Here is a 24,134-nt window from a genome sequence, read left to right as displayed (position 1 = left end):
AACATCAGATGCGCTTGGAGACGACCCCACAAGAACCTTACACTCTGCACTTGTTGTTATCAAAGACATTTCCTAATTTGCAGTTCCCATCTTAACTGTTTAGTAACCATGGTGATTAGTGTTACCTGATATAGGAAAAAAGCAATTACAGATGAAAAGTTCCTAAGTCCACGTTCCTATCATAACTGAACTGTCCTTCCTAACTTCCAAGAATCTTAAATTAACTGTTCATTGTTCATTGAGAGACTCATGGTAGACGTAACGACGTGATTTGATGATGAAATGCACATTAGTAGAAACAGGCTGCTCTGGGCCATGATCCTGCAGTTAGCCGAGCAGCTGTGGAAAGGCTGACCCATGCAGCGACATCGGGCTCTACCAGCTATGGTGCAACTGATAAGTGCACCTCGTATTTTATTTGACTTTTTTTGCTAAAGGAGATTTCCAGAGTGAAATAGCCGTTTTTTGTACATTTCAATGAGAAATCTAGGTGTTTTTTGTAAGGGTTATAAAAATACTTCAGTATTGAGTACAGATGAGATGAGAGTAGTAACGTCAGTTGCTAGGTAACAGACATAAATTGAACCTGAGATCGGATGATGTAAAACCAGATTGAGAAAAATCCAGTTCATTATACTCTTCCTATCTATCCTAAGAGATATGAAGTTTCTGTAATACGGCCCCACCACTATTAAGCAGCATTATCATATCTTTATCATGCATATAGTTGAGAGACAACCAGTCAAATACATAATTAAGAACAATACCTGAGAGCTGCTAAGAACTCTAATAATTTTAGTAAAAAATAACAATAAAACATAGATCAAATAAATCATAAAGTTACAGTAAATGTTTGTTCGGGGGAGGTAGATTCTCTGGACTGGACCCCATGACCTCAGTATTTCTAAAACCCTGGCTACAGCCCTGCATCAGACTAACCACAGTGTTAAAATTAAGACTAAACTCATGACCTGAGTGGTTATGGCTGAAAACGATCGTCTGTCTGTGACTGTGACTTTACTAAACCACAGAAGAGTTTCCTTTGTGTTTTATTTTTCACTGCATTTCAACATGGGAAACTTGTGTCCACTCAGGAATGTTTATGAGCGACTATGAGGAGAGTTTTCTTTCCACACAGTCAGGTATTGTCCTGAGTCGCTCTGAATAGCTGTAAATGTTCCCCACAAAAACGCTCCATGAGTCACTGCCTGTGACCTAGATTTAAGGTGAACAAATGTGGATGAAATTATGAATAACCTGAACTTCCACAACAAGACAGTACAGATGCAATAAATCAAACGTATATGTTAGTGAAAACTTTATTTGATGGCAAAAGGCTGATGAATTGCTGAGTATCGCTTTGTTGGCAACTTACATGTAAACATTTGGTTTGGACGACGTGATTAAAGAGTGTATGATTACTAAAAGCACAAACAGATATAAACCAAAGCAGCAACAGTGGTGAAGCTATGAAAGAAAAAAACACTCACATTTGCGTTCTTCATTCCAACAGAGTACATCATTTAAACTGAATCAACACACACATGGTTCACATTTGGTTATATGAGGACAACTTATGGCATCCATGAATCATCCACAACCAGTAACAATGCTGCAACACAGGCATTGACATTGACACTAGAACTTCAGCCATCGTTGTCAGACTGGAGGATATGCAGTGAGTCTCTATCAGAGAGTGACGAGGGTGGGCTGTGGCTAGCTGGTTAGCATGCTAACTAGAGTAGAAGAAAAGACGTGATAGAGACTAATAGAGTTAATTGGCCTTGCTTTCCACCTATGGAGACACCTGTTGGTGAGTAAAGGATTGAAGTTAGATGGTGAACTCACAATGTCAACTAATAAATATTTGTATAGTAAAATGCATCACATGACTATGTGTAAAGGAAAGGAGTCACTCCTAATGACAAATCCACAGAGCGTTATCAGCTGTTTTGGTTTTGTAGCAGCTTTACTGTTTTTGTTCACTCTCACTGTCCTCATTAGCATGATTGCTAATATTGCATCGTGTTTGCTGTATATGTAAATATGCTAACATGTTTAAAATAAGGTTATTATAACTTTATTACGTGTTAATATGTCAATGTTGCCTGCAGCTTGTTGTGCTGTCCCCAAGTGGCCAAAACATTTCTTAACCTGCTCTCATGTATATAATACAGATAAGCTATAAGGGTTGACTAACTAACAAAAGGACACTATACAAAGATAAAATTAACCAGAAGAGTAACAAACTGGTAAAAGAGAATGATTCCAATATGGCCACCAGAGAACTTGCTGAGGAAGTCCACTATATCCTGCTCCATGTGCACTGAGGTCATAATGTGTTTTAATGCCTCCAACTCAAGTAAAGTATTGTATCTTGTTCACTTTGTTCGGGAGTCAGTGGATGTCAACAAAATAAGATATAAGTTGCTACAACATGACACAGTAGATGTAAAACACAAACAAAAATATCAAGTGTTTCATATTACTGTATGTAGCCTAACATCCCAACAGCCAACTGCAGAGCAGGGAATGTGGCCAAGTCAAGGTCTGCACTTGTAATAATAATGCTCCAAACCTCACACAGACCAGAGCTATTGCTGCGATCACCTCCTCCTCAACTCATGGGCTCTATCGTACACCCGGTTCAAAGCAATGCAAAGCCTTCTGTCTTTATTAGTTTCAGACTGCGCAGTTGTCATTTTCCTGTCCAGTGCCCACATTGTTTTAAAAGCAAATACACTTGGTCTTAAAATGAGGTGTGGTCAGACCCATTGCTATCTTGAAGCAACGGAAAGTGATTTGAAAGTCAATTATGCTGTAGTTTACTGTTATTTTAAGGGTGTATTATCAAGATAATGATATGAGTCCACATAGGCGGGTGCACAACATACATATACTCTCCCTGTTACATTTGTGCCATGTACTTTAGACGCTGGGCGCAAGTGTAATGCAAAAGTTCCAAACTGAGAAGTTGCCCTCCAAAGGGCTTCAGTGTGCTTCAAACAAAATAGTTTGAATATAGTGTCACAGTCACAGGTTGTCATTAGTCCTATTGATTGCTGTCAAATGCCAAGAGGATGGATCTTAGCAATATGAACCAGTCAGAGAAAGTAATAGAGAAAGAAGACAGTGAGATGAGGGGAAAGGAGACCGTGATAAGCAAAGAATAATAACCCTTATCCATGATGTGTTTTAGTTTGTTGCATTTCTGTCTGCATTTATTTGTAAACATAAATGAACTGAAACCAACCAAGCTCAGAGGATGACTGATGGGACACTAGGCTCAGTTGTGACCAAGCAGCGAATCAGTCAACACAGGAGTTCATCTTGGCCAACAGCCTTTGGTTTTCATTCTCAATCACTAGAAAACCTGGGACAGCCCAAAGGGTTTGTGGTAATTAATTTCCCTGGACGTAAGAATAAATCATTTCTCCTGTACTGTCAGTACCAAGACAACAGCATAATCTAAGCAAGGCAATTCAGACACAACAAAGGTGTTGGGGAAAGGGTTTTGGACACTGTTGGATGATTTTTCACGGCTTTGTGTGAACGTCAGTTGTCAACTCCATATTGCATGATAGTTTTTTAGTATGGGTTGCTACATATGGTCAGCATGTTGGACCATTGGTAAAACATGTACTGAGTCAAGAGGGATTTCTATGAATTCCTTTAGTGGTGGGATTGGGCACAAATGGGACACAGCTTGTTACTTTATGTTTGACTGTCACAGATTTTTTTCAGTTGGGTTTAAAGAGTAAGACCAAGAATAAGTAACCCAATTAGAACCAACATCTTTCAGAGGTGATACAACTTTAGGGCTCAGGTGAGATGGACTTCTTTGGGAAACATCCATCATCCATCCATTTGCGGTACAGCACTTAGATTTCCAGCAAAAGATAGAAAGGAAGTCATCATCATCATTATCTTTGAATCAAACCATTGTCATACCTAAAACTAATCAGACTTTATTGCAGGTTTTAGAGACTCAAACTGTCAGACTTATAGTACAAAAAATAAGTTGAAAACACATCACTACTTGTGGTCAAGGACTGTCCATCATAACAGCACTAGTAGTGTAGTCTGCTTTGCAAGACACACTGTATAAAGAATATGTTGACTCTGGTATTCTGTGGCCTGAGGTGCTCATAGTAGATAGGAGAGTAACAGTGTGTCAACTCAACCTTGACAACCCAAGCAACTGGCTTTAAAAAATTTTTGTTATATACCCATACATAAAGACTGAGCAGTTAAGTTGTCACATCTTTAAGTGCACCTTTCAAATTAGAGGAAAATTACAGCCTACAAATAGGTTTTCAATGACTGATAAGAATCATCTCTGCTCTATGACAAAACTTAAACGGCAGGTGATAAAAACAGAGTTGATGAAAGTGATTGAATTGATGAGTTTTTACTAAATTTTTATTCGATAACTATCTGAGTCAATTAACTCTTGATCTCATTGTTCCCTATTAGGCATTCAAGTTTGCATTGGTACATTTGTTCTTTAACATGCTGGTGACACCCAGTGACTATCATCACTCATCCAACCAGCACATTAGCTCTTACATCATTCTCCCCAGCAGCATCCTCTTGCTCCTTCTGGGGTAAGCCAAGGTGGTCTCAGGCAAGATGAGATACAAAATCCTCCAGGGTGCGCTTGTTCTGCCCCTGTGTCTCCTCCCAGTTGAATGTGTTCAGAGCACCTCTACAGGGAGGAATCCTGGAGACATCATAATCAGAACATGAACCACCTCAACAGACTGCTATTAACAAAATGAAGCAGCTGCCTCTGGGTGTTTGAGTCCCTAAGGGTGAGCCCACAGATCCTGCAAGGAAACTCATTTTGGATGCTTCCGTCAATGACTTTATTCTTTAAATCGTCACCCAAAGTTCATGACCAAAGATGGGGTTTGAATGTAGGTTGACTGGTACATTAAGAGCTTTGCTTATTCCGGCTCTCTTCACCAGAAATCCCTGTGGAGTGGCAATTTGGGAAGCAAGCTATCTTTTTGATTAGGGAGGACCAGGGATCCCAGTTGAAAGAAGGCTGGCAGGGGAGGTAGCAAGCACCTGGTGACACCAATAAGGCCCAGTTGGCTCAGCCTGAAGGTATAAAATGGGGCCATCACCTTATGGGTTAGGGTCAAGTGAGGTATTAACAAACCTGGCCATGAATTGCAGTTTCTTTTGTTCAAATCAAGATGGAGACCTTTGGTGACATCTCTCTCTGAGGTGAATTACCAAATGGGTGGCAGATGATGGGTGGCCTCGGGATCGTGACCCCAAGTTACAAAAAAATACTTTAAAGGAGGACCAAAGTGGATTCTGTCCTGGTCATGGAACACTCATTTATCCTTGCATGGATACTGGAGGGATCGTGGAACATTGTGGATTGTACAATGACTATGTCAGTCTGAAAACACTTTGTTGGAAATAAAAAATGCTTAAGAGAAAATTAAATGATTTAATTATCTGTATACTTTCACCACCTTTATTTTTTTATATAAGTTTATTAAATTTTCATTCATCAGTTTAACAGAACATTCATCAACTTTGCTTTTATCTTATAATTTTTGTGATGTGCACCATAAGACGCCCAACAACGACTGTTGCTTCATTATTTCTGGGCTGCGTGTAAATGTGAAACCAGCACATAGTTAACATACATAAAATGGGTTTGGGTTGAAATGATTCCAGCGTTGACCTGATGTGAACAGGAGGGAGGTACGGTTGTAAATCCTTGATGCCAAAATTGAATTGTACCATGTCGTCCTTACTGATACTGTCCTCCTTTGATTTCGGTACAGTCAAGTTAGCCAAGTGTCAGAAGATGTGTGCGTTTGTCATAAATACTTCACTTCACTGGTGCAGAGGTTCAACCATCCAACATCCTTCTTCACAAACACAGGGCCTCAGATGTTGGTCTAACTCTGCAGGAGTATCTACTGCATGATAACATCAGGTTCGATGTTAAAGAGCAGGTCGTCATTGTCCCGCCTGACTTCCAGTAGCAGGGCTGTCTCCTCCTGCAGCGCCCCCTGCAGGTCAGCTGTTGTCATTAGAGGTTTGCCATTCAGTTTCACAATAATGTCGCCATCTTTGATGCCACCTCTGGAGACAGGGAAAGGAATGAAGAGATATCGTCATGGGTCATTTATTCATGATACTCCAGAAACTGCCTTTGTCTGAGGAATGAAAGAATAAATTAAACCTACTTCTGCGCAGGTGAGTGAGGAACCACCTCATGGACATAAATCCCACTGGTAACATCAGGGAAATCTGGGTTCTGCTGTTTTAGCTCTTCAGTCAACCTGGAACACATAAACACACGTTATCGTATATCGTATAACGTAAGAAAGTCCATTATATAACCAGATTTTACAGAGAGAGTAGAGTATGGGCCAGGCCACATATTTCTTTTTTGCCTGTTTACCTTGATTACGCATGTGAATGACCATCAAAAGGTCACCATAACCGAACCTGAACAAACCCCCAAATTTTATGTCTGAACCCAAGCCAAACTGTTGCATCCCCCGGTGAATCATTCCGTCAGACTCGGATCAGGTATCCACCCTCTAACACATGGCAATGGAAGAGTGGCAGAAACTACCAGCAGACAGGTACAAGAATCTTCTACATTAATATAAGAAACATTTAGAGGCTGTCCTTGTACCAACAGTTCTCCAATCCAATATTAGTGAGGACTGCTAATAGCTGTGTCTGAAACATATTGCGTTTATATTTTGATTCTGATTCCACAAAATTAGAATCTGACTGAAATGAAATTCAATAAAATTTCTAACTTCATCCCTGGAGTAACCTAAATGACACCTGAAAACAACCCAAGAACTGTCCTGTCTAAAACCATAGAAATAAAGACCAGTCCATTTGCATCAGACAGATATGAACCACTATTATTCATAATAATGATATTTGACAGACTTTGGTAACAGAAGACATGATCTGAATGACTATTTAGCATAATTCTATGTGAATAGAGGTGGACCTAAAAAAGAACCCTGTGGAACACATTGAGGGAGGGTCATCCCAAACAACATCAACAAATATGTTGAATCTGGTTCAGCATTTCCTGCAACACAGCATGATCTGCAGTGGCCAATCACATATATGTAACCACACATTGCTGGTAGCTACTGAAAGTTGTATTTCTGCCATTTTTACATCGAAAACAGCAACAAAATCCTGTCTCTGAGTATCGCAAACCACTGTGCTGTGTTTGGTGCCTAATGAGGTTTTAAACACATAGATCCATTACTCCAACTTGTCTGATCGTTTCACCAGGACATGACAACAACCGTCAGCTGGACATTTAGACATTTATGCTTAGAAAAAGGGTTAGGGTTAGTAGGTCTGGATAATATTGAAAATGAATTAGTATTAAATTAATGACATAAGATGTTATTACTCTCCTCTTATCTCTGCTCTAAATTTGCCATATAAACAATATCATCTGTTCAGACTTACGCTGGTGTGATCGTCAACATCCTTATACCGATGAAACGCTTCTTTATTGACCTCACGTCTGAAAGAGACTCCAGTTAGTTATTGTATATTCCAAAGTGTTTGATCCCACCCCAGTGACATTAATGTCATATTCACCTTTGTTGTGCTTGTCCAGGGAATCATTAAGGAAGCGAGTGATCCTGTCAGAGGGGATGGCAAATGAGATTCCTGCTGCAACCTTCAGGGTGTTGATGCCGATCACCTCCCCATCCTTGAATACAGACACACAAAGTCAATTACAAGTTTCTCAGGTCACTGTCATCAAGAATAAGAGTTCCTGTTGCTGTCAGTGCAAAGCCAGTGTTTGTGCAATCAGTTGTGCAGTTTATATTGTAGATTTAATGAGAAACTCACCAAATTGACCAGAGGTCCTCCTGAATTCCCGTACTGCGAAGGAAAATACAAAATAAACCTTACAATTTGACCTTTTTGCAATGTTTAACAATAACTTGACTCAGATGTTTTCTGCTTTGCTTCAGTCTCACATTGATGATAGCGTCCGTCTGGATGTAGTCCATGTCAGAGTCCCTGAGGCCCAGTTCCTTGCCGTCTCTCTGGGCGGTGCTGACGATGCCGGTGGTGACGGTGTTCTGGAGGGCGAAGGGGCTGCCGATCGCGACCACAAACTCCCCGGGCCTCAGGTCTGCACTGTGGCCCAGAAACAGCACGGGCAGCTTTGTCTGGGGGTAGAGGATGAACACATAAAGGAGGACAGCGTTGGTTAAGTCTGGTCATGTCATCACCGAAATTAAGATCAGGTGAGTCCTCTTTGTCTACTAACTTGTTGAGTAACAAATTTAAATCAATGCCTATAGCTTAGTCTGGGGGACATTTTATGTATGTATCATTATTGTTTAGTATTATGTCACAATTATGCACGTTTTAAAGTTTTTTTATTTGGCTCAATAATCTTGGACATTTTATAAAAAAATATTCAGATTTTACAAAATTGTCTCATTTTCATTTATTTCTGAGGATATTCTGAATTATGTGCTTGAAATTCAGGGGTGCAAATAACAATAACTGTGAAAGACACAGTAATAAGAGGTTATTGAGGTAATATTTTTTATTGTACACCTCCATACTATCAGTAGTTGGGCTTGTTTCCAGAGGAAATCTTCTCTATAACAATACTGGTGAGTGGTAAAGTTTTAACCTGGAGCACAGAGCAAAAATACAATTCCTTTAATCTGTGCTGCATTGGTACTAATCCAACTACTTTCACAGCTGTTCAGACTCTGCTCCTCTGCTAATGAAACTACCACACACCCAAAATCACTCATGCCAGAGGCATGAGCATACGCACTGTTCCAGGAAAACAATGTGTGTTAGAAATGACTCTGAAGTCTGCAGGACACTTCAGTTCCAAAATCCCAATGGGCTCATACGACAAACAGAGAATATCACAACAACAAGGCACAACCAACAATCAGCAGTTCCATCATGTCTGGAACACGATGAAGACAATGTGGACAAAGTATGGACGAACAAATTCCAGCCTCATGATTATGATGATGAAAACAGCTGTAAAACAGACAGAGTGAAGGAAAGTACAGATGTATACAATATACACAAAAAAGTAAGTTTTTAGGAGACATGTGAGAAAGCGTCGGTAAAGAAGAAGGGAGGGGGTATGATGAAGAAAAAAAAGGGGGTGAAGGGGTGAAGGGAGGAAAAGCGTAGAGCTGAGTGGAAACACATGCTCAGCAGACTGGTGTGACGGAGAGAGAGGAGGAATGAGCTGAAACTGCTGTTCAGGATTTCTTTAAGGTGGAATGTCTCTCCTCTTCCTCCTCCGAGTCCAGCTCTCCCACCTCTAACACAGGGATGTCAACCTTCGGTCACACCGGACACAAGTTCAGCTGATATCAGTTATCTGAAAGCACACGCTGATAATTCGACCCACCCAGGGTCTTCATCCTGATACATGCCGCGTGGCCAAGTATTGCTCAATTCAACAGAAATGTATTTAATCTGTGGAGAAAATCCCCAAGTTTCCAAAGTCACCAAACCAGACTCTGCAGCTGAACAACAGGCAGCTAGAATATCTCCCATCTGATGGAGAGTAACAGACATAAAGACATAAAGACATGGTCATGGACATCTCTGGTCTGAACTAACATTAGAGATGGAGAATATACAGTATGTGTGATAACAGTATATAATGTGGAATGTTTTTTAGAAATGTAAGGTGTATGTATCTGCAAAATCAAATCAAACAAAGCCACAATCTTTTGCTCAACTTAACGAATCATATTCTCAGCTTGACCTCACCCAGTGTCTCTGTGGCCTAAACCTTTGCTTTGTCTACAGTTTCTCAGGAGGCCTCATGCAGCTCAGGAACTTCCAAATCTTTAAAGGTCCCATATCCTAACATTTAATCCCCTTTTCCACTGGTCAGAAAACCTGCTAAGACCCGAGAACATCTGGCTTTTGTCGGCAGTGGAAAACGGGACAATCTGCATTCACACCCGGGTCACATGACTCTGCAGTAGACACAGGTATTTATCAGCTCCGAAAGTACATGCCTGTTTTCATTAGTGAACAGCTACTGTACACATACAGCCGGCGTTAGACGTTAGCTAACTTGCTGTTACCAATATTAAGAATGAATGAATTTGTCCAGCAAATGTTGCTATTGCTAGCTGGCTAACTGTCAGTATTACTGTGGAGCATATCAGGGCGATGCTAGCGTGGGCTAATGGTTGTGTCTGGATTGTTTTTTGTTGGCTCTCGTGTTCACAGTGTAACTTTATTCGGTTTTGCTTCTTGTTGTGTGTTTAGTGGCCGATTTCACTGAGTTTCATAACACCTTGATGACTGAGAACGTAAATGGAGGGAAGAGGGGGTGTGGTCAAACGGAGGCCAGAGGTGTGGCCAAGGAAGTCTTTGTTTTGGTCGTTTACAGAACAATTAATTCCAAGAAGAGTCCAGGCACGGTTCAGCATGGTTGTCATCCAAGGTATTCCACATTTGCGAAACCTTGACCGGCATCATGAGCGATACCAGCAGCACGGCTCAGGCTGCGCCTCTGGGTTCATGGGAAGGGGCTTTACTTTTTTAATATTTCACCACAATCACAGGATGTAAACCTTGGTCTCTGCAGCTCAGAGTCAAAATATTATTGAAAGATTTCAACCAAAGATGCACAGTTTAATGACAGTGAGTCACCAAACTACAACTGAAGCTGAGAGTTTATGTAAGAGCAACAGAAATCCCCCTGTGATCCTCGAGGTGGACGAGCTGTGGATGAGCTGTACTCCAGAGCTGGAGGTATTAGGTGTCCCCCCCCCCCCCCCCCCAGGAGAGGTCTGGATTCTGACTCCACCACTCTACCCTATTAACACCACTGTGAACCTGGACACATGACGCACACTGTTAACTCACACGTTTAGTCTGCTGACCTCTGTGAAACGCCCGTCCAGAGATCACTCTGAGAGAGTTTTACTGGAAACAGGAATGCTAATGGGAGCGATGAGGTGGGGGGGGGGATAAAGCTACTCTGTGGACTCCTCATTGGAAACAGACGCTTTGTTGTTTACATCCAGAGTTTCCCATGAAAACGTGCAACGTGTTCCCGTTAACAGACATGTTGAATGTGTTTCCTAGCTCATAAAACATTAGGATTCCCGTTGTTGTTACTGGCTTTAAAACCTGCATTGTTTACAGTAACTACTCTTCTTCTTCCTCTTTTATTGGTGCCCTGTACTCCCCCCACCAACTGCTCCCACGCTCTGCAGACGAACGTACGATGGCACCCTTGTGTTTTTGGTATCTTCTCAACATTGCTACAACTTTAAAGTTCTAATCTCTAACTTTTCCACATTTAAATGTCTAAGAACAACTAGACTTGTGTTCTTACATTATCCCAAATTCTTTCCATCAATTCTCAAACCAGAGAAATCTGTGATTTTAATCATGGTAACAGTATGTGTCCTTTCGGTCGCCTGTCGATCACATCATGACTTCCTGTCTGTTGGATGCTGTGGACTCACCTGTGGGTTGATTTTGATGGTGGCGATGTCTGACTTTTTGTCTATGTCTCTGATGTTGGCTTCATATACGTCACCATTATGCATCTGGACCTGAAGGAGAGAACAATAACAATAATAATAATAATAATAATGATAATATTAATAATATCTGGCCCGGCTGATTATTCTGAAAATCAGATATTCTTTTTTTTTCAATTTTACGACATCAGACTGATAGTCCCATGTTTTGCTATACAGTCCAAATAGGAAATCCACCCCCACATAGAGAATGCTTGTTTACTTTGTCCATGTTGAGAGTGAATGAAAGAGTCAGTGCACAGTGTGAAAATATATCTCCATCATGGCCAGAGGTTATCCACACAATCCCTTCTTCTTTAGCGATTCTGCCTACAAAATAAACACGCAAGAAAGTTTTTTTTTGCACCAATGCTTTATTTTGTGCTAATTGAGAGCTCTTATTCTGAAAAGTTCTGACTGAAGTTCAAAAGATTCTTTTACTCATTTGACAGACCTTTGAAACTGAATTTAAAGAATAACACCAGTTCAGTTAATCATCTTATGTGTCTGACACATAACGAAGCAAATACCAGTTGCATTTTTATGAATCCATTTCTTAAATTAACCTTTGATTATGTTCTGGCCCGAGGCCGAACTTACTTGCCACCCCTGCCACACAGTATCTGCTTGGTTTTAGAGCCAGTTACCCGCTGGAAATATTTCTTGACAAACAGCAGCAGGCGCAGCGACCTGAAGCCTCTCCTGAAGTCTTGTCATCACAGTGAAGCCGCCAGGTCTGGTGCAACCCCAGACTATAGCTGCTGCAGCTGCAGTTTTCTTTTGTAATTTTTTCCATTTCTGTTTTTTGTCCAGATAAAACATGAGATATAACATGTTCATCAGAGTTGGAGGGTGTGTTTTTGAACTTTTTTTTTCTATTCCCAGTCTTTATGCTAAGCTAGGCTAACCGTGTCCTGACTTCAGCTCTGTACTGAACACACAGACATGAGACTATATCCATCTGAGCAACTCACTCTCGGGGCAAAATCCAGCGAAAGCAGGGCCGGAAAAAGTTTGGTCATTTCCTGAACTTGACAATGACATCATTTTACATCTGTGTGATATTTCTGTGGCAAGTGCGGAGCGCTGATGCACAGCCGTCAGGAGAGGTGCAAACAGGTGGCACGTTCAGTCAAAGCGACTCGATGTTATTTTGGCGGAAAATGTGTGTAAGACGTCTCAGAACCTCTTCTGCTTCTGCAGCAGCTTTAATCTGCTGACTAGAGATCAAGCAGGGATGAAAGTTAAACAGCATCAGATTGATGTGGTCATAAAAACTTTGGAAGGAAAGCAAACGTATATTTTATAGAATGTTGAACTCTTCCTTTGAGGATTTAGGATGAAGTGTATTTAGTCAGCATCTGATTTCGATGAGAGAAAACAGTGGACCTTGTACCTTGAGGTGCTGTTGACCGGACACTGGAGTGGTGCTGGAGACCACATGGGCGTTGGTAACAATCAGTCCGTTGTCTGACATCACAAACCCAGATCCACTAGACAGAGGGATGTTCCGACCGAACAGAGGATGTCTGTGGTGTGAGGAACAGCGTCAGTGAGTTTAGCTGAACTGGATCAGACAGCTGATCTCATTGTGTTAGTCCTGCTGTCTCAATATCAAGAGTCATATTTCATATTTTAACCAAGTTTTCTAGAGAATATATTTCTAGTAAATAATTACATTATTAAGTTTCTGCCTGCTCTGTTTGTATTAGATGGATAAGATGTCAGTACCTGAGGAAGAGCTCGATGTGGACCACAGCGGGAGCGATTTTCTCCACCACGTCAGCGATGAAGTTGAACTTGTAGCGAGGACTGGCGGAATGAGGAGGACCTATACTGGCAGGAAGAATTCTATATTTCAATAATCAGTCAACACTTAGGAATTATCAAATTACATTACTGGCATAAGACAAGCAGACAGTGTGTTACAGTAATTAAACCAGGAAGTTAATGCATGGGAATAAAAGCAGGAACCACCTCCTCAGTGTCATGACCTGAAGCCATCAGCCAGCTCAGTCATCCACTTTTAAACACGAAATGTTTTATATTATAACGATAAGTTTTCACGTTATAACATGAAATGTTTCACATCATAACAATATAAATAGTATATCTTTATAAGAAGAGAAGCTTCTTGTTATAGCGTGATGAGTGTCTATGTCACAATGACGTGGAAACATCTTTAGAACATGAAACCAACAACCAACCAGTCTCCAACCCTACATGCCTATTGCACCTCGGTAGTCATGGTTACCACAGTAAACATGCGACTGCACTGAGAGCGGCGTGCCGATCACCTCCGTGGTTTACTATAATAACAGTCATGGCGCTGTTAGGTTTAGGAAAAGATCACGAGTTGGGTTAAAATAAGTAATTTGTTGTCGTAGTAACAATAAAAACAACGTGGTTAACCTTGTAGAACACTCATGGATAATAGACACAACATAAACAGCTGGTTTCACACGGGAATCGAACACCTAACTGTGGGTCACAACGAGCTGCTGCTCAGACGAACCTATAGGCTCGTGTTTTACTGGAGGACAGTCTCCATGATACTGATCCCCATTTTCGTTTTGCGGCGTGGCAGCACAACACTTCCACAGGATGGAGATTGTTTTTTGTTCTGTAACACATCACTTTAGCACCTGGTGTCCTTTTTAAAAAAATGAAGCTGTGTCAGTGTGGACGTCGCCTCCATACTCAACAGCTTCTTATGAAGAAGTGCAGGAGCTAAATTATTATTTTTCTTTTAAATTCCTGAAATATGTAGCGAAGACAGTCGAATGTAAAGTGAGTAAATCAGCCCCCTTCAACATGAACACACGTGGCAGCTCTGATGGAAAAGCCAGTTGAATGTTCCAGGCTCGTGCTGTGGCCTCCTGCACTGTTGAGCCAGTAATAATGAGTCTCAGTCGCTCTGCACAGCTGCACTGCACAGCCAAGTCAGCCTTTGAGGAAAATGTGGTTTGTTATTTTAGACCGGAGAGAGAGATTCTCAGATGACAGACAGTCCAACCAAAGCCCGAAGTCTTAACATCGCTGCCTAATAGACTTAACAGAGACACATTTATCTTTTCGTGGCCTCAATATCTGTTGAATCACCTTTAAAACGAATAAAACCTCAGGTGCAGACTCTCACTTAGCTGCTAAAGGACGTCATCTCTTTACACTAATGTCACATCCTCTCCTCTAAAGGTACAAACTCTATAACCAATTATTAAACCTGCGTCCTGTAGCGTTCTCTGCTGGAATCATAATGTTCCTCTTAGTCTGTAGGAGAAATTAGCCAAAACATTTATATAAGCCAGTGAGGTTTACCCAGGAGGATTTACCCAGTGTACACCTGGGTAAACGTTCTGCAGTCATCTCTACCTCATGGAGGTGACAGAGTTCACTTATTGTTGGTTTAACGTTATGATCATTTTGGAGGCAGAAGTTTGTGGTGCTGCCCACACAGAGAAGTGATGCTGCCATATATGTCACTTATAATGGGACATATTATTATCACATATATACTGTATGTTTATAACATATATGAAATACCCATACTAAAATTTGTATATGTACATATATTAGAAATATCTAAACAATTAATTTTTTACATAGAACACTTATGCTCGCAACATGTGCTCTATGTAAAAATGATGTGTTAACATGTGTTAAGATATATTTATTCATACATGTTTATTAAAACAACATACATATAAAAAAATATATATGTTTATATATGATTTTCTTTATTCATCTCTCATTCATTTTCAACACGTATCTTCTCATTCAGGGAAAGTGCTCTCAGACTTCTGGACCCTGCTGTGGCAGATATCAGATTCTGGACGGCCAAAAAAACCGAGATTCTTTTAGAAGGTCGTAAAGGCTTTGCGGTGTGAGATTCAATCTCCGTTTCCTCCTCTATCTGTAAAGCCATGTGAGCATGTCAGAAACTCGGGTGTGGTTTTGGACGCTGATCTCAACTTCCAAAAGCACATCTCTAATATGATATAATATATACATCTCTAAGACGGCCTTTTATCATCTTAGAATTAAAGCAATGGTTTTTTTTGTCTCAGTCAGACTGAAAAGCTGCTCCGTGCTTTTATTTCTAGTAGGTTGGATTACTGTAACGCACTTTTTGCTGGACTGCCGAAGCAGATGTTAAATAAACTCCAGCTTATTCAGAAGGCAGCAGCCAGAATTTGAACAAAAACCAAAACGTCTGAGCACATTGCTCCTATTTTATCATCTCTTCACTGGCTCCCAGTAAAACAAAGAATTCATCTTTAAATACTTCTCATTGTTTTTAAATGTTTTAATGGTTTAGCTCCTTACTATGTTTGTGACATGCTCCTTAGATCATCATATAAAGGTCTCTATACCAAGAATTAACTCTTAACCAGTTCATGGTGCTTTCAGTCATTATGTCCTGCTCTCTGCTACAACACTCTCTTCTTTTAAAGGTAAATTAAAAACATATCTCTTTTGAAGAGTCAGGTTAGGTTAAAGAGTGTGGTGTGAGTCAGAATCATTATTGTTATTATCTCCCTTTTAGAATAATGATGATAATAATAATACCTTCCTCTTCTGTATGTTTTTTGTTCTATCTTTTATTTATGTAATATTTTCTTATCTTTTATGCTATTTTATATTTTGTCATGTATGATGTATCCCTGCTTTTATTTTGAAGCACACTGAGTTCACGCCTGCCGTATGAAATGTGCTATAAAAATAAAACTGACTTGACGTGACAATAATATCAACATATACTGACAGACTTTGGGATGCATAAGTGTAACACATGTCTACAATATACAGAAATGTATGCAGTATATTTGTATTGGCTGGACATACAGTATATGTCAATATATGAAATTGTTGCAATTTCTAATAGGTTTCATAATTGTTACATTTATGTACATATAAAATAAAACTAAAATAAAAGTTATATTTCATATATTGAAATTCAATATATGTACATATATTAGATTTGCATATGGGCCTTTGTAGAGGTTAAATAACAAGAAGACCTCTCTGTACACTGCAGTACAGCTCCTGACGAGCAGCTGAGTGTGTCATAGAGGAGACAGTGGACATCAGAACAAATGCTACTTTTAGCTTAATGCAACATTTCAAAATCTCTGCAGTGAGTACAGTGTTGTCATGACGACCAGAGCTACAAAAATCAGTAGGCAATGTAGGTATAATGTAGGTTTGAATGAATAAATACAAATGGAAAATGTAGCCGGACACAGTTATTGAAAGCCTTCACTCATATTCGGTTGCTTTGGTTGTTGTTGCCTTTAAAAGCTTCTCACACCTGTCAGCAGGTAGTGAACACTTCCTGTGTTCAAGCTCTTCTCGGTTTGCAGGAGTCCTTTCAGTTCTCTGAAGGTTTTCAGTGGGATTCAGGTCAGGACTCACTAAAACAGCCCATCTTTTACTTTTCAACCGCTCTTTGTGCTGCAGGATGTGAGCGGTGAGACGTTGAAAGACCAGAGACCTTCACATCAGACCAGAGCTGTTCAGATGTTCTGATGCTCTCAAACAGATCTTCTCTCTCTCTCTCTCACTCTCTCTCTCTCTCTCTCTTTGTGAATCAGCCCCCTTTTATGCAGTAAAACCACACCATCACTCATTGGTCAATTCAGGTCATGTGAAATCTGACAATTAAGCTCAGGTGAGTCTTTGCTTTTAAATTTCTTTTTGAGGAATATAAATAAATCAAAAGGCACCAATAACTGTGTCTGGACATTTTGTGTTTGAATCATTTCTCTAGTCTCAAGTTTTTTTTTCTTGTTCATTTCTTTTCTTCATCTGCTGTCCAAGTGTCAGAGACGACATCATGAGACACACAAAGACACAAATTGACAGTTAGATCCACTGTGAAGATGTGAGACTAAACCTGTGTGTCCTTCAGAGGCAGGCACACACACACACACACACACACACACACACACACACTCTGTTGTGCACTTCTGTCTCTTAAAGCCTCCTGTTTGACCTGGTGGCGGCACAAACTGAAAAATAGGTCAAGAGGTCAAACCCTCTTTGGAGTCATCCTCAGGAGACCATAAGTCTCCAGAGGAAACTAGATGCCAGTCTGACTGTTCAGATACGATCAACAGACTGATGGATGAAACAGATTCCTGCTCTGCTGACTGCTACAATTATCAGCACGAATCACACACACACACACACACACACACACACACACACACACACACACACACACACACACACACAAACACCCAAATGAGAGATATCAGTTGAGGAAACAGGAAGTCCCTGTAGTCCAGACTCTATTTACGTTTCCCTTTGATAAACCCCTTTATTTTGGCTGGCACACACACACACACACACACACACACACACACACACACACACACACACACTTTTCACTGAGGCATTACATCCCTGTGGGTGTGGTAAACTAAAAATATATATGGGTGATTAACCCGCAGCTCAGAGGACCAGCATCAGTTGTGGTAAATCATTCATCTTCCCCCTGTAGATCTCCAGCGGGGAGTCTGAAGAAAACAGCTCATAAACTTTATTTAAAGACTTTTTCTTTTCTAAAAGTGAAAGTAAGAAAACCTTGAATCTACAGCTCAGAGTCTGAGCCTCAGTTTTGAGCAGAGAAAGATTTTTTCTCACACATAAGACAAATTATTATCACACAAAGAATAATTCAACTTAAAAAAAAAAGACTGTTTTATAAAAGTATTTATGTTTGTTGTTCACATATTATCCCAACTCAGCCCGAATATGATTACATCCAAATCTTTGATTAATGAACTGAAGATCCGAGTTGTACTCTGATGTGATTCAGACTTTCAGCTTCCACACCTGTTGTTTTAAACTCCCTCCATCTGGTCGTTGTGTCTCTGGAGGAAACTCCTCACACGGAGGAAGTCATTTATTTTACCTTCCTGCCAGCAGCACTTTCTCTATGAGTTGTGGAAGTGTACTGTTACCTTCTTAATGGAAAAACCTTCAGACACGAACTGATGAAATTCATAAGTTAGTTAGAAATCTTTCAAAGCTCTGGTTCCACCCAAGCATCAACGTCCAGGCTGAAAAAAGAAGCCAAAAACTTCAGTTCCTCTAATGACCACTAGATGTTTACAGCCTGGTACAAAAAACTGTTTTGGTCTCTAGAGCTAATTTCCTCCTTCATGACAACTGTTCATGTAACTCACCTGTTTCCATTTGATTAAGACTTCAAGTTATGTAGAATTCAGGGCGTGGCCTCTTTGAGTGACAGGTAGGTGAGCGTATGCACACGCCCCTCCTTTTTCCCCATTTTCAGATTAGCTGGGAGTTAGGGGCGGAGCCAAACACTGCCAATATGGCAACGGTGGAGCAGCTCACTCTGAGTGTCAAAACCCCTCTTCAGAAACCTGTGGGTGACGTCATGGAGGCTACATCCATCTTTATTTACAGTCTGTGGCCCAGAGGTACGGAGGCCAATCTGGCTGTATTTAAATCGATCGGCATCAGCTAGTCAGAAACACTTAGACTGATATTGTTTAATTGTTTTTTTAGGTGTGAATTTTATAAGTGGCTAAAGCCCACAGCAGCTGATCTGAATCTACAGCAGGTAACACACTGATGTAGATGTGTACCTCGCACAACCTCACGTCAAACAACCTGAACTATCACTTTAAACTAGCATGTTCCTTCTCTACTCCTTCAGTTGCAGTATGTGAATCAAACTGAAGACAAAGCACAGCTCTCTGCTGAGAAGCTGCTACACTCCCTTAAACTCTGAGCTCCGCTGGATGGAGCTTAAATCACAGGAGTGGAGCCGGTGGAGTTATTACTCCGGCCAGAATCAGAACCATGTGCTTCAGCCTCCTGTGGAGACATAACTCTTGTTGAATGGGGGTTAAACCTGGGACAAAGCTGAAGACTGATGATTGGACAAACCACACCTAAAGACAGTGACAGTGAGGAAGGAGCAAAAACTTCAGCACAACTGTCTGAACTAACCTGTGGATTTCACTGTTTATATGGGCTGAAAAGGCCAAACAACACCCAGAGGTTGGTGAGATCCTGGATAGAGAGGCCAGGTAGACAGGTGACATCATCATCGGTCCCAGAATATCAACCGGTTTAAACTAGAATCGTGATGTTTCCTCCACCGACCAATCAAGTATCAGGAAATATGGTCACAAATCAGCATCATTGAATTATGGTGAGAAATGTTTTTTGCAGAACATTATGATGTCACAGTGAAGTTGACCTTTGACCTTTGAACACCAAAATCGAATCGGTTCATCCTTGAGTCCAAATGGATATTTGTGCCAAATTTGAAGAAGTTCCCTCAAGGTGTTCCTGAGACATTGCGTTGGAGGAATGAGACGGACGACCTGAAACATCGTGAGTGCTCCTGACTGTCATAAAAAGATCTTTATGAAAACAACCTGCAGAGACTCTGAAGACTTCATATTACACTCTGTACACGCCACACACACTATCACTGTCAACACCAGCTGACCCAGACTGGAACAGACCTGGTCCAACGTGCTCCCCGGATCTGTTCAGAATCAGCTCAACAGATCTACCTGTCACCTTCCCCTTTAGGTCTGAGTTCAATTTCGAGGTAGTTCATTCCTCTGTCTTTCATTTGTTGTGCAGCTGGTACCTGGAGGGCGGAGTCCTGATGACATCACCCTGCTTGGAAGCGCCTGGACCCAGTGCTTCCGCCCTATGACAGGTCATTTCTTCAGACGGTCTCTCTCTCTCTCTCTCTCGGCTGCAGCCAACATCTCCTCACACTTCATACATCACACTCATGCTCACATGCACCCACGCCACTGACTCTACTGACCACTGACAGACTGGTTTCCCTCACTTTTTTTTCATGACATTTGAACCAGGTCCTGACACCTGTCTTTAGGGGATTACCAAAAATTACCAAACATAATCTGGCAATAATGAATGTCTGTACCTGTGTCTCTGGAATAAAGAGGTGAACTGTCTGTTCAGCCGATGATCAGCATGTGAACCACAGACCAAACCTCTAATAACTGCAGTAAAAGTCCCAGGTCTGCAGAATGTTCCCACAAGGAACACAGCATTTAGAAACAGACAAGTCATCATAAATCAGCCAGTGTGGATGAAAACTGCAGTGAACTCCCTGACCCACCACCCGCACCCCCCCCCCCCCCGCACCCCCCCCCCCCGCCCTCACCACCACCCTCTGTCTGTCTGACCGCATCAGCGCTGAGACAGGATCTCTTCACTGTGTTTAAAAAGCAGCTCTGCTCTTCACTCCCTGACAGAGAAAGACCCCTCAGCCTCCAAACTACAGCACAGGAGCTCTGTGTCTGGGTGGAGGTTGGGTGGGGGTGGGGGGGCATTTTACTGGAGTTGTGGTTAGTTCCCACTGTCTGCTTTGTTCCAAATAAACGCTTCAATCTGCTTTAACGGGCTGTTAAACCTGCACCTGCCCTCCAGCCAGTGTTTATTGGTCTGTGTCCAGGCCTCATTGATGAGGCTCTCATTAACACGGAGGCAGTTTAGGGAGGAGGTGGGTGCAAGGTCAGACTGCACCCTACAGGTGAGCCAGTGTGATACTTTGGGAAATACAACTGTACAACAGTAACAGACTGAGGTCAAAGGTCATTTCTGACCTCAGAAACAGGACATGAAGAAACAAAGAGCGGCTGAAGAATCACTGGTGTCAGAGAGTTATGGAGGATCAAGTCTGTCGTCACAAATAAAGGTGAAAGTACAAAACATTTAAAAATAAAATGATAGAATCTCACTAATAAAGTGTGAACTGGCTTTTGCTGTTCCTGGTTCTTTAATATAAACCTTTGATTGTAGTTTAATTCAAACATTTTTTTCAGTTTTTCAAATGAATTGGCTTCATTCATCTTGGGCTAAAAACACCACCCGTCCTCCACCCTGAACAACCATCAACCCTCTGATACCACCAATAGGAGCGTCTACTGAAACAGCGCCCCTACGGCGGCAGGCATACCAGACCTTGGTTGTCATGGTTACAATAATAAACACGCCGGCTGTATTGAAAGTGGCGTAGGCCTTCGTCTAGGCAGCTTAGGCACCAAAGGTTTGGGTTAGGTTTGGTTTGGGTTAAAATAAATAGTTCCTCCACATTAGACTTTCGCATGTGAATGGAACAGCGCTCTCCTGAATCACACTCATCCACCCACCACAACCTCCTCCTGACGTGGACTTTGTCTCTCTTTATACAACATAACCGCACTTTCCCCTTTGCTCCTGTCATCATTGCTACCACCACTAGATGTCGCCTAGCAACAAAACGTAACTATGGGTGATTATGACCTGCTGCACAGACGACCTGTGGGCTCGTTTTTCACAGGAGGACAGTCTCTAAAAACAACTAACTTGTATTAAATCAACATGATATGTTTAGTGTATATAGAGCTCTCTACTGTTCAAAAGTAGGAAAATATAAAATATTTAATCTGATGACCTGATGATTTGGTTCAATTTTCCCAGTCAACAGAAGTTTGTGTCCACTGAGGGTAAACTCTACTGTCACTCTGACCAGTTCACTCTCACTGATTTATCTACGGTGGCCCTGAGAGCTCAACACTCTGCAACTTAAGAAAAGACAAACAAGTTCAGAAAACATCTTCGTCATTTTGACAAAATACACAGATACACAAACGCACTGCAATTACTTTAAACACATCCAAGCCAGTGCGTCCCAGCCGGGTTCACTCCTTTTTTGTGTCCCCGGGAAACTCTTTTGTGTTCATGTGTTTTTCTGCAACAGCGTGTTGACCTCTCAGGGCCACCGTACTTGGCAGCAACTAAAGGCAACTGTTGTTCTCTTAACACAATATAATCATAATCATAAACCATCTGAGAAGTGATGTGTGGAAACATTAAGGTTTCAGTATCAGAGGATTTTGTATTTAAGTTTTTTTTAATAAATATTTTTTTGTTTTTTGATCAAATCAAATTAATGAAAATTAATCAAGAAAATTATAAATATCTAATCTCAATAAATGTAAAAATATTGATTACGGTTTTGAAATCACCTCATATGAATATGATTCAAGTATTATAAAAATTTAAATTGTATTATTTACATATTACACATTATTACATGATATAATAATAACATTGAATTAATTAATTAATAATTTATCTTATTATTGAATAACACTTCGTTAATAGGTTACTGCTTTTTTGAAAATAACTTCTGATATTGTTCTTGTTCATTTTCAAGCAGTTTGTTTGGGGGGACACTGCTGAGCCAGCTCACATGCCTTGAACAGTTTCTTTTACGTTTAGAATAAGGTAAAGGAACCCTGAGGAGGGGGTGGGTAGAGGATACAGCTCTGCTTCAGGTGCCAGCTGCAGGCTCATGCAAGCACATGAAGCCACCATTGCGTAAATCGTACCTGTGCTGGTCTCACACGGTCCCTTCTGGATCTGGGTGATGCCGGACTGCCCCTGCTGCAGCGCCTTCCTGCTGCTCGCCTTCAGGTGACACACGTTGCTGTAGGTCTTCCCGTCGCTGCCGCACACCTCGTAGTTGACCTTGCACTTACAGAAGCCCTTGGAGAGCCGCTTGCCCGCCGGGTGTTTGCACTCCAGCCCGTCCCCACACGGCAGGTCGTCCTTGCGACCGCACGGCTCTGCCTCCCCCAGGGCGCACACCAGGCAGCAGTTGCAGCGGTCCGGCACGTAGCCGCTGGGGCAGCTGGGGCTCGGACAGGTGCTCACATCGCACCGTGTGGGACATGAGGGTCTGGGCTCAGCGCGGGCAGACTGCCTGATGTAGAGGAGCAGAGCTGTGTAGAGGAGGATCTGCATTGTTAAAGTAGAGAGAGAAACTACACAGAGGTGGAGAGGTTTACGCGGAGATCATGTTCCCGGGCTCCGCACTGCGCATCACTGTCTGCTGAATTTACATGGATGGGTTCAAATCCACATGCACCACAGACAGAGCTCTCCTCAATGCTGCGAAGCACATCAGAATAAAGTCTCCTAATGCGGGACCCTGAAACTTGAACTGTGTTGTTCCCGCGCGTAATGATGCGTCCTGGCGAGACCTCTGTCCACAGCATCGGCTGGAGTCCGGGACTGACTGAGCATCCAGTCTGAGTGGAGCCGGTCTCAGACAGAGAAGGAGGAGCTGCGGGGAGGAGACCCTCCTGGAGGCGTGACTTTAAGGTCACATTGTATATATCATTTGTTATAACAAGAACAGATGTGACATGAAGGACTCAGAGGACAGAACAAGAACAGTTGACAAAATGACAAGAATATGGTATGAGTCTGTAATATATATGTGTGTGTGTGTGTGTGTGTGTGTGTGTGTGTGTGTGTGTGTGTGTGTGTGCGTGCGTGCGTGGTGCGTGCGTGCGTGTGTGTGCACGTGCGCACGATGTTAGAAGTAATAGATTTATCTGTGTTTTGTGATCCAGGGTAGGATGGTTTATGGGGTAGAACGTGTGGCATGGTGGCATGTATGGAGGTGTCTTCCATTCTGACCGTGGGACTTCCAGCCCACACTGAGTGCAGATGTTCCTGTACACTATGCAGATGTTC

General features: G+C 41.6%; 1 protein-coding gene across 1 annotated transcript; it reads right to left on the bottom strand.

Annotated features, from left to right (window-relative positions):
• Positions 1-1,305: 1,305 nt before the first annotated feature.
• On the bottom strand, positions 1,306-23,848 carry htra3b (HtrA serine peptidase 3b). Its single transcript, XM_056369816.1, has 10 exons — positions 22,982-23,848; positions 13,311-13,410; positions 12,976-13,108; positions 11,523-11,612; positions 8,013-8,207; positions 7,882-7,914; positions 7,624-7,738; positions 7,489-7,546; positions 6,219-6,314; positions 1,306-6,114 (listed from the first exon to the last, which is right to left on the bottom strand). The coding sequence occupies exons 1-10, from the start codon at positions 23,394-23,396 to the stop codon at positions 5,946-5,948; spliced, it is 1,404 nt and encodes a 467-aa protein (XP_056225791.1). The 5' UTR covers positions 23,397-23,848; the 3' UTR covers positions 1,306-5,945.
• Between the last annotated feature and the right edge of the window lie 286 nt (positions 23,849-24,134).

This window comes from Seriola aureovittata, chromosome 23 (genome assembly GCF_021018895.1).
Source record: "Seriola aureovittata isolate HTS-2021-v1 ecotype China chromosome 23, ASM2101889v1, whole genome shotgun sequence".
Taxonomy (NCBI): Eukaryota; Metazoa; Chordata; class Actinopteri; order Carangiformes; family Carangidae; genus Seriola; species Seriola aureovittata.
Note: the sequence above shows the minus strand (reverse complement) of the source record. Positions and strands in the feature narration are given on the sequence as shown.

Coding starts and splice junctions, on each gene's coding strand:
- htra3b (XM_056369816.1), bottom strand. CDS start 23,396: ATGCAGATCCTCCTCTACACAGCTCTGCTCCTCTACATCAGGCAGTCT. Junction 11,613..12,975: donor CCGGTCAACAGCACCTCAAG/GTACAAGGTCCA, acceptor TCTCTCCTTCAG/GTCCAGATGCATAATGGTGA. Junction 7,739..7,881: donor GAGGACCTCTGGTCAATTTG/GTGAGTTTCTCA, acceptor TCTGTATTCAAG/GATGGGGAGGTGATCGGCAT.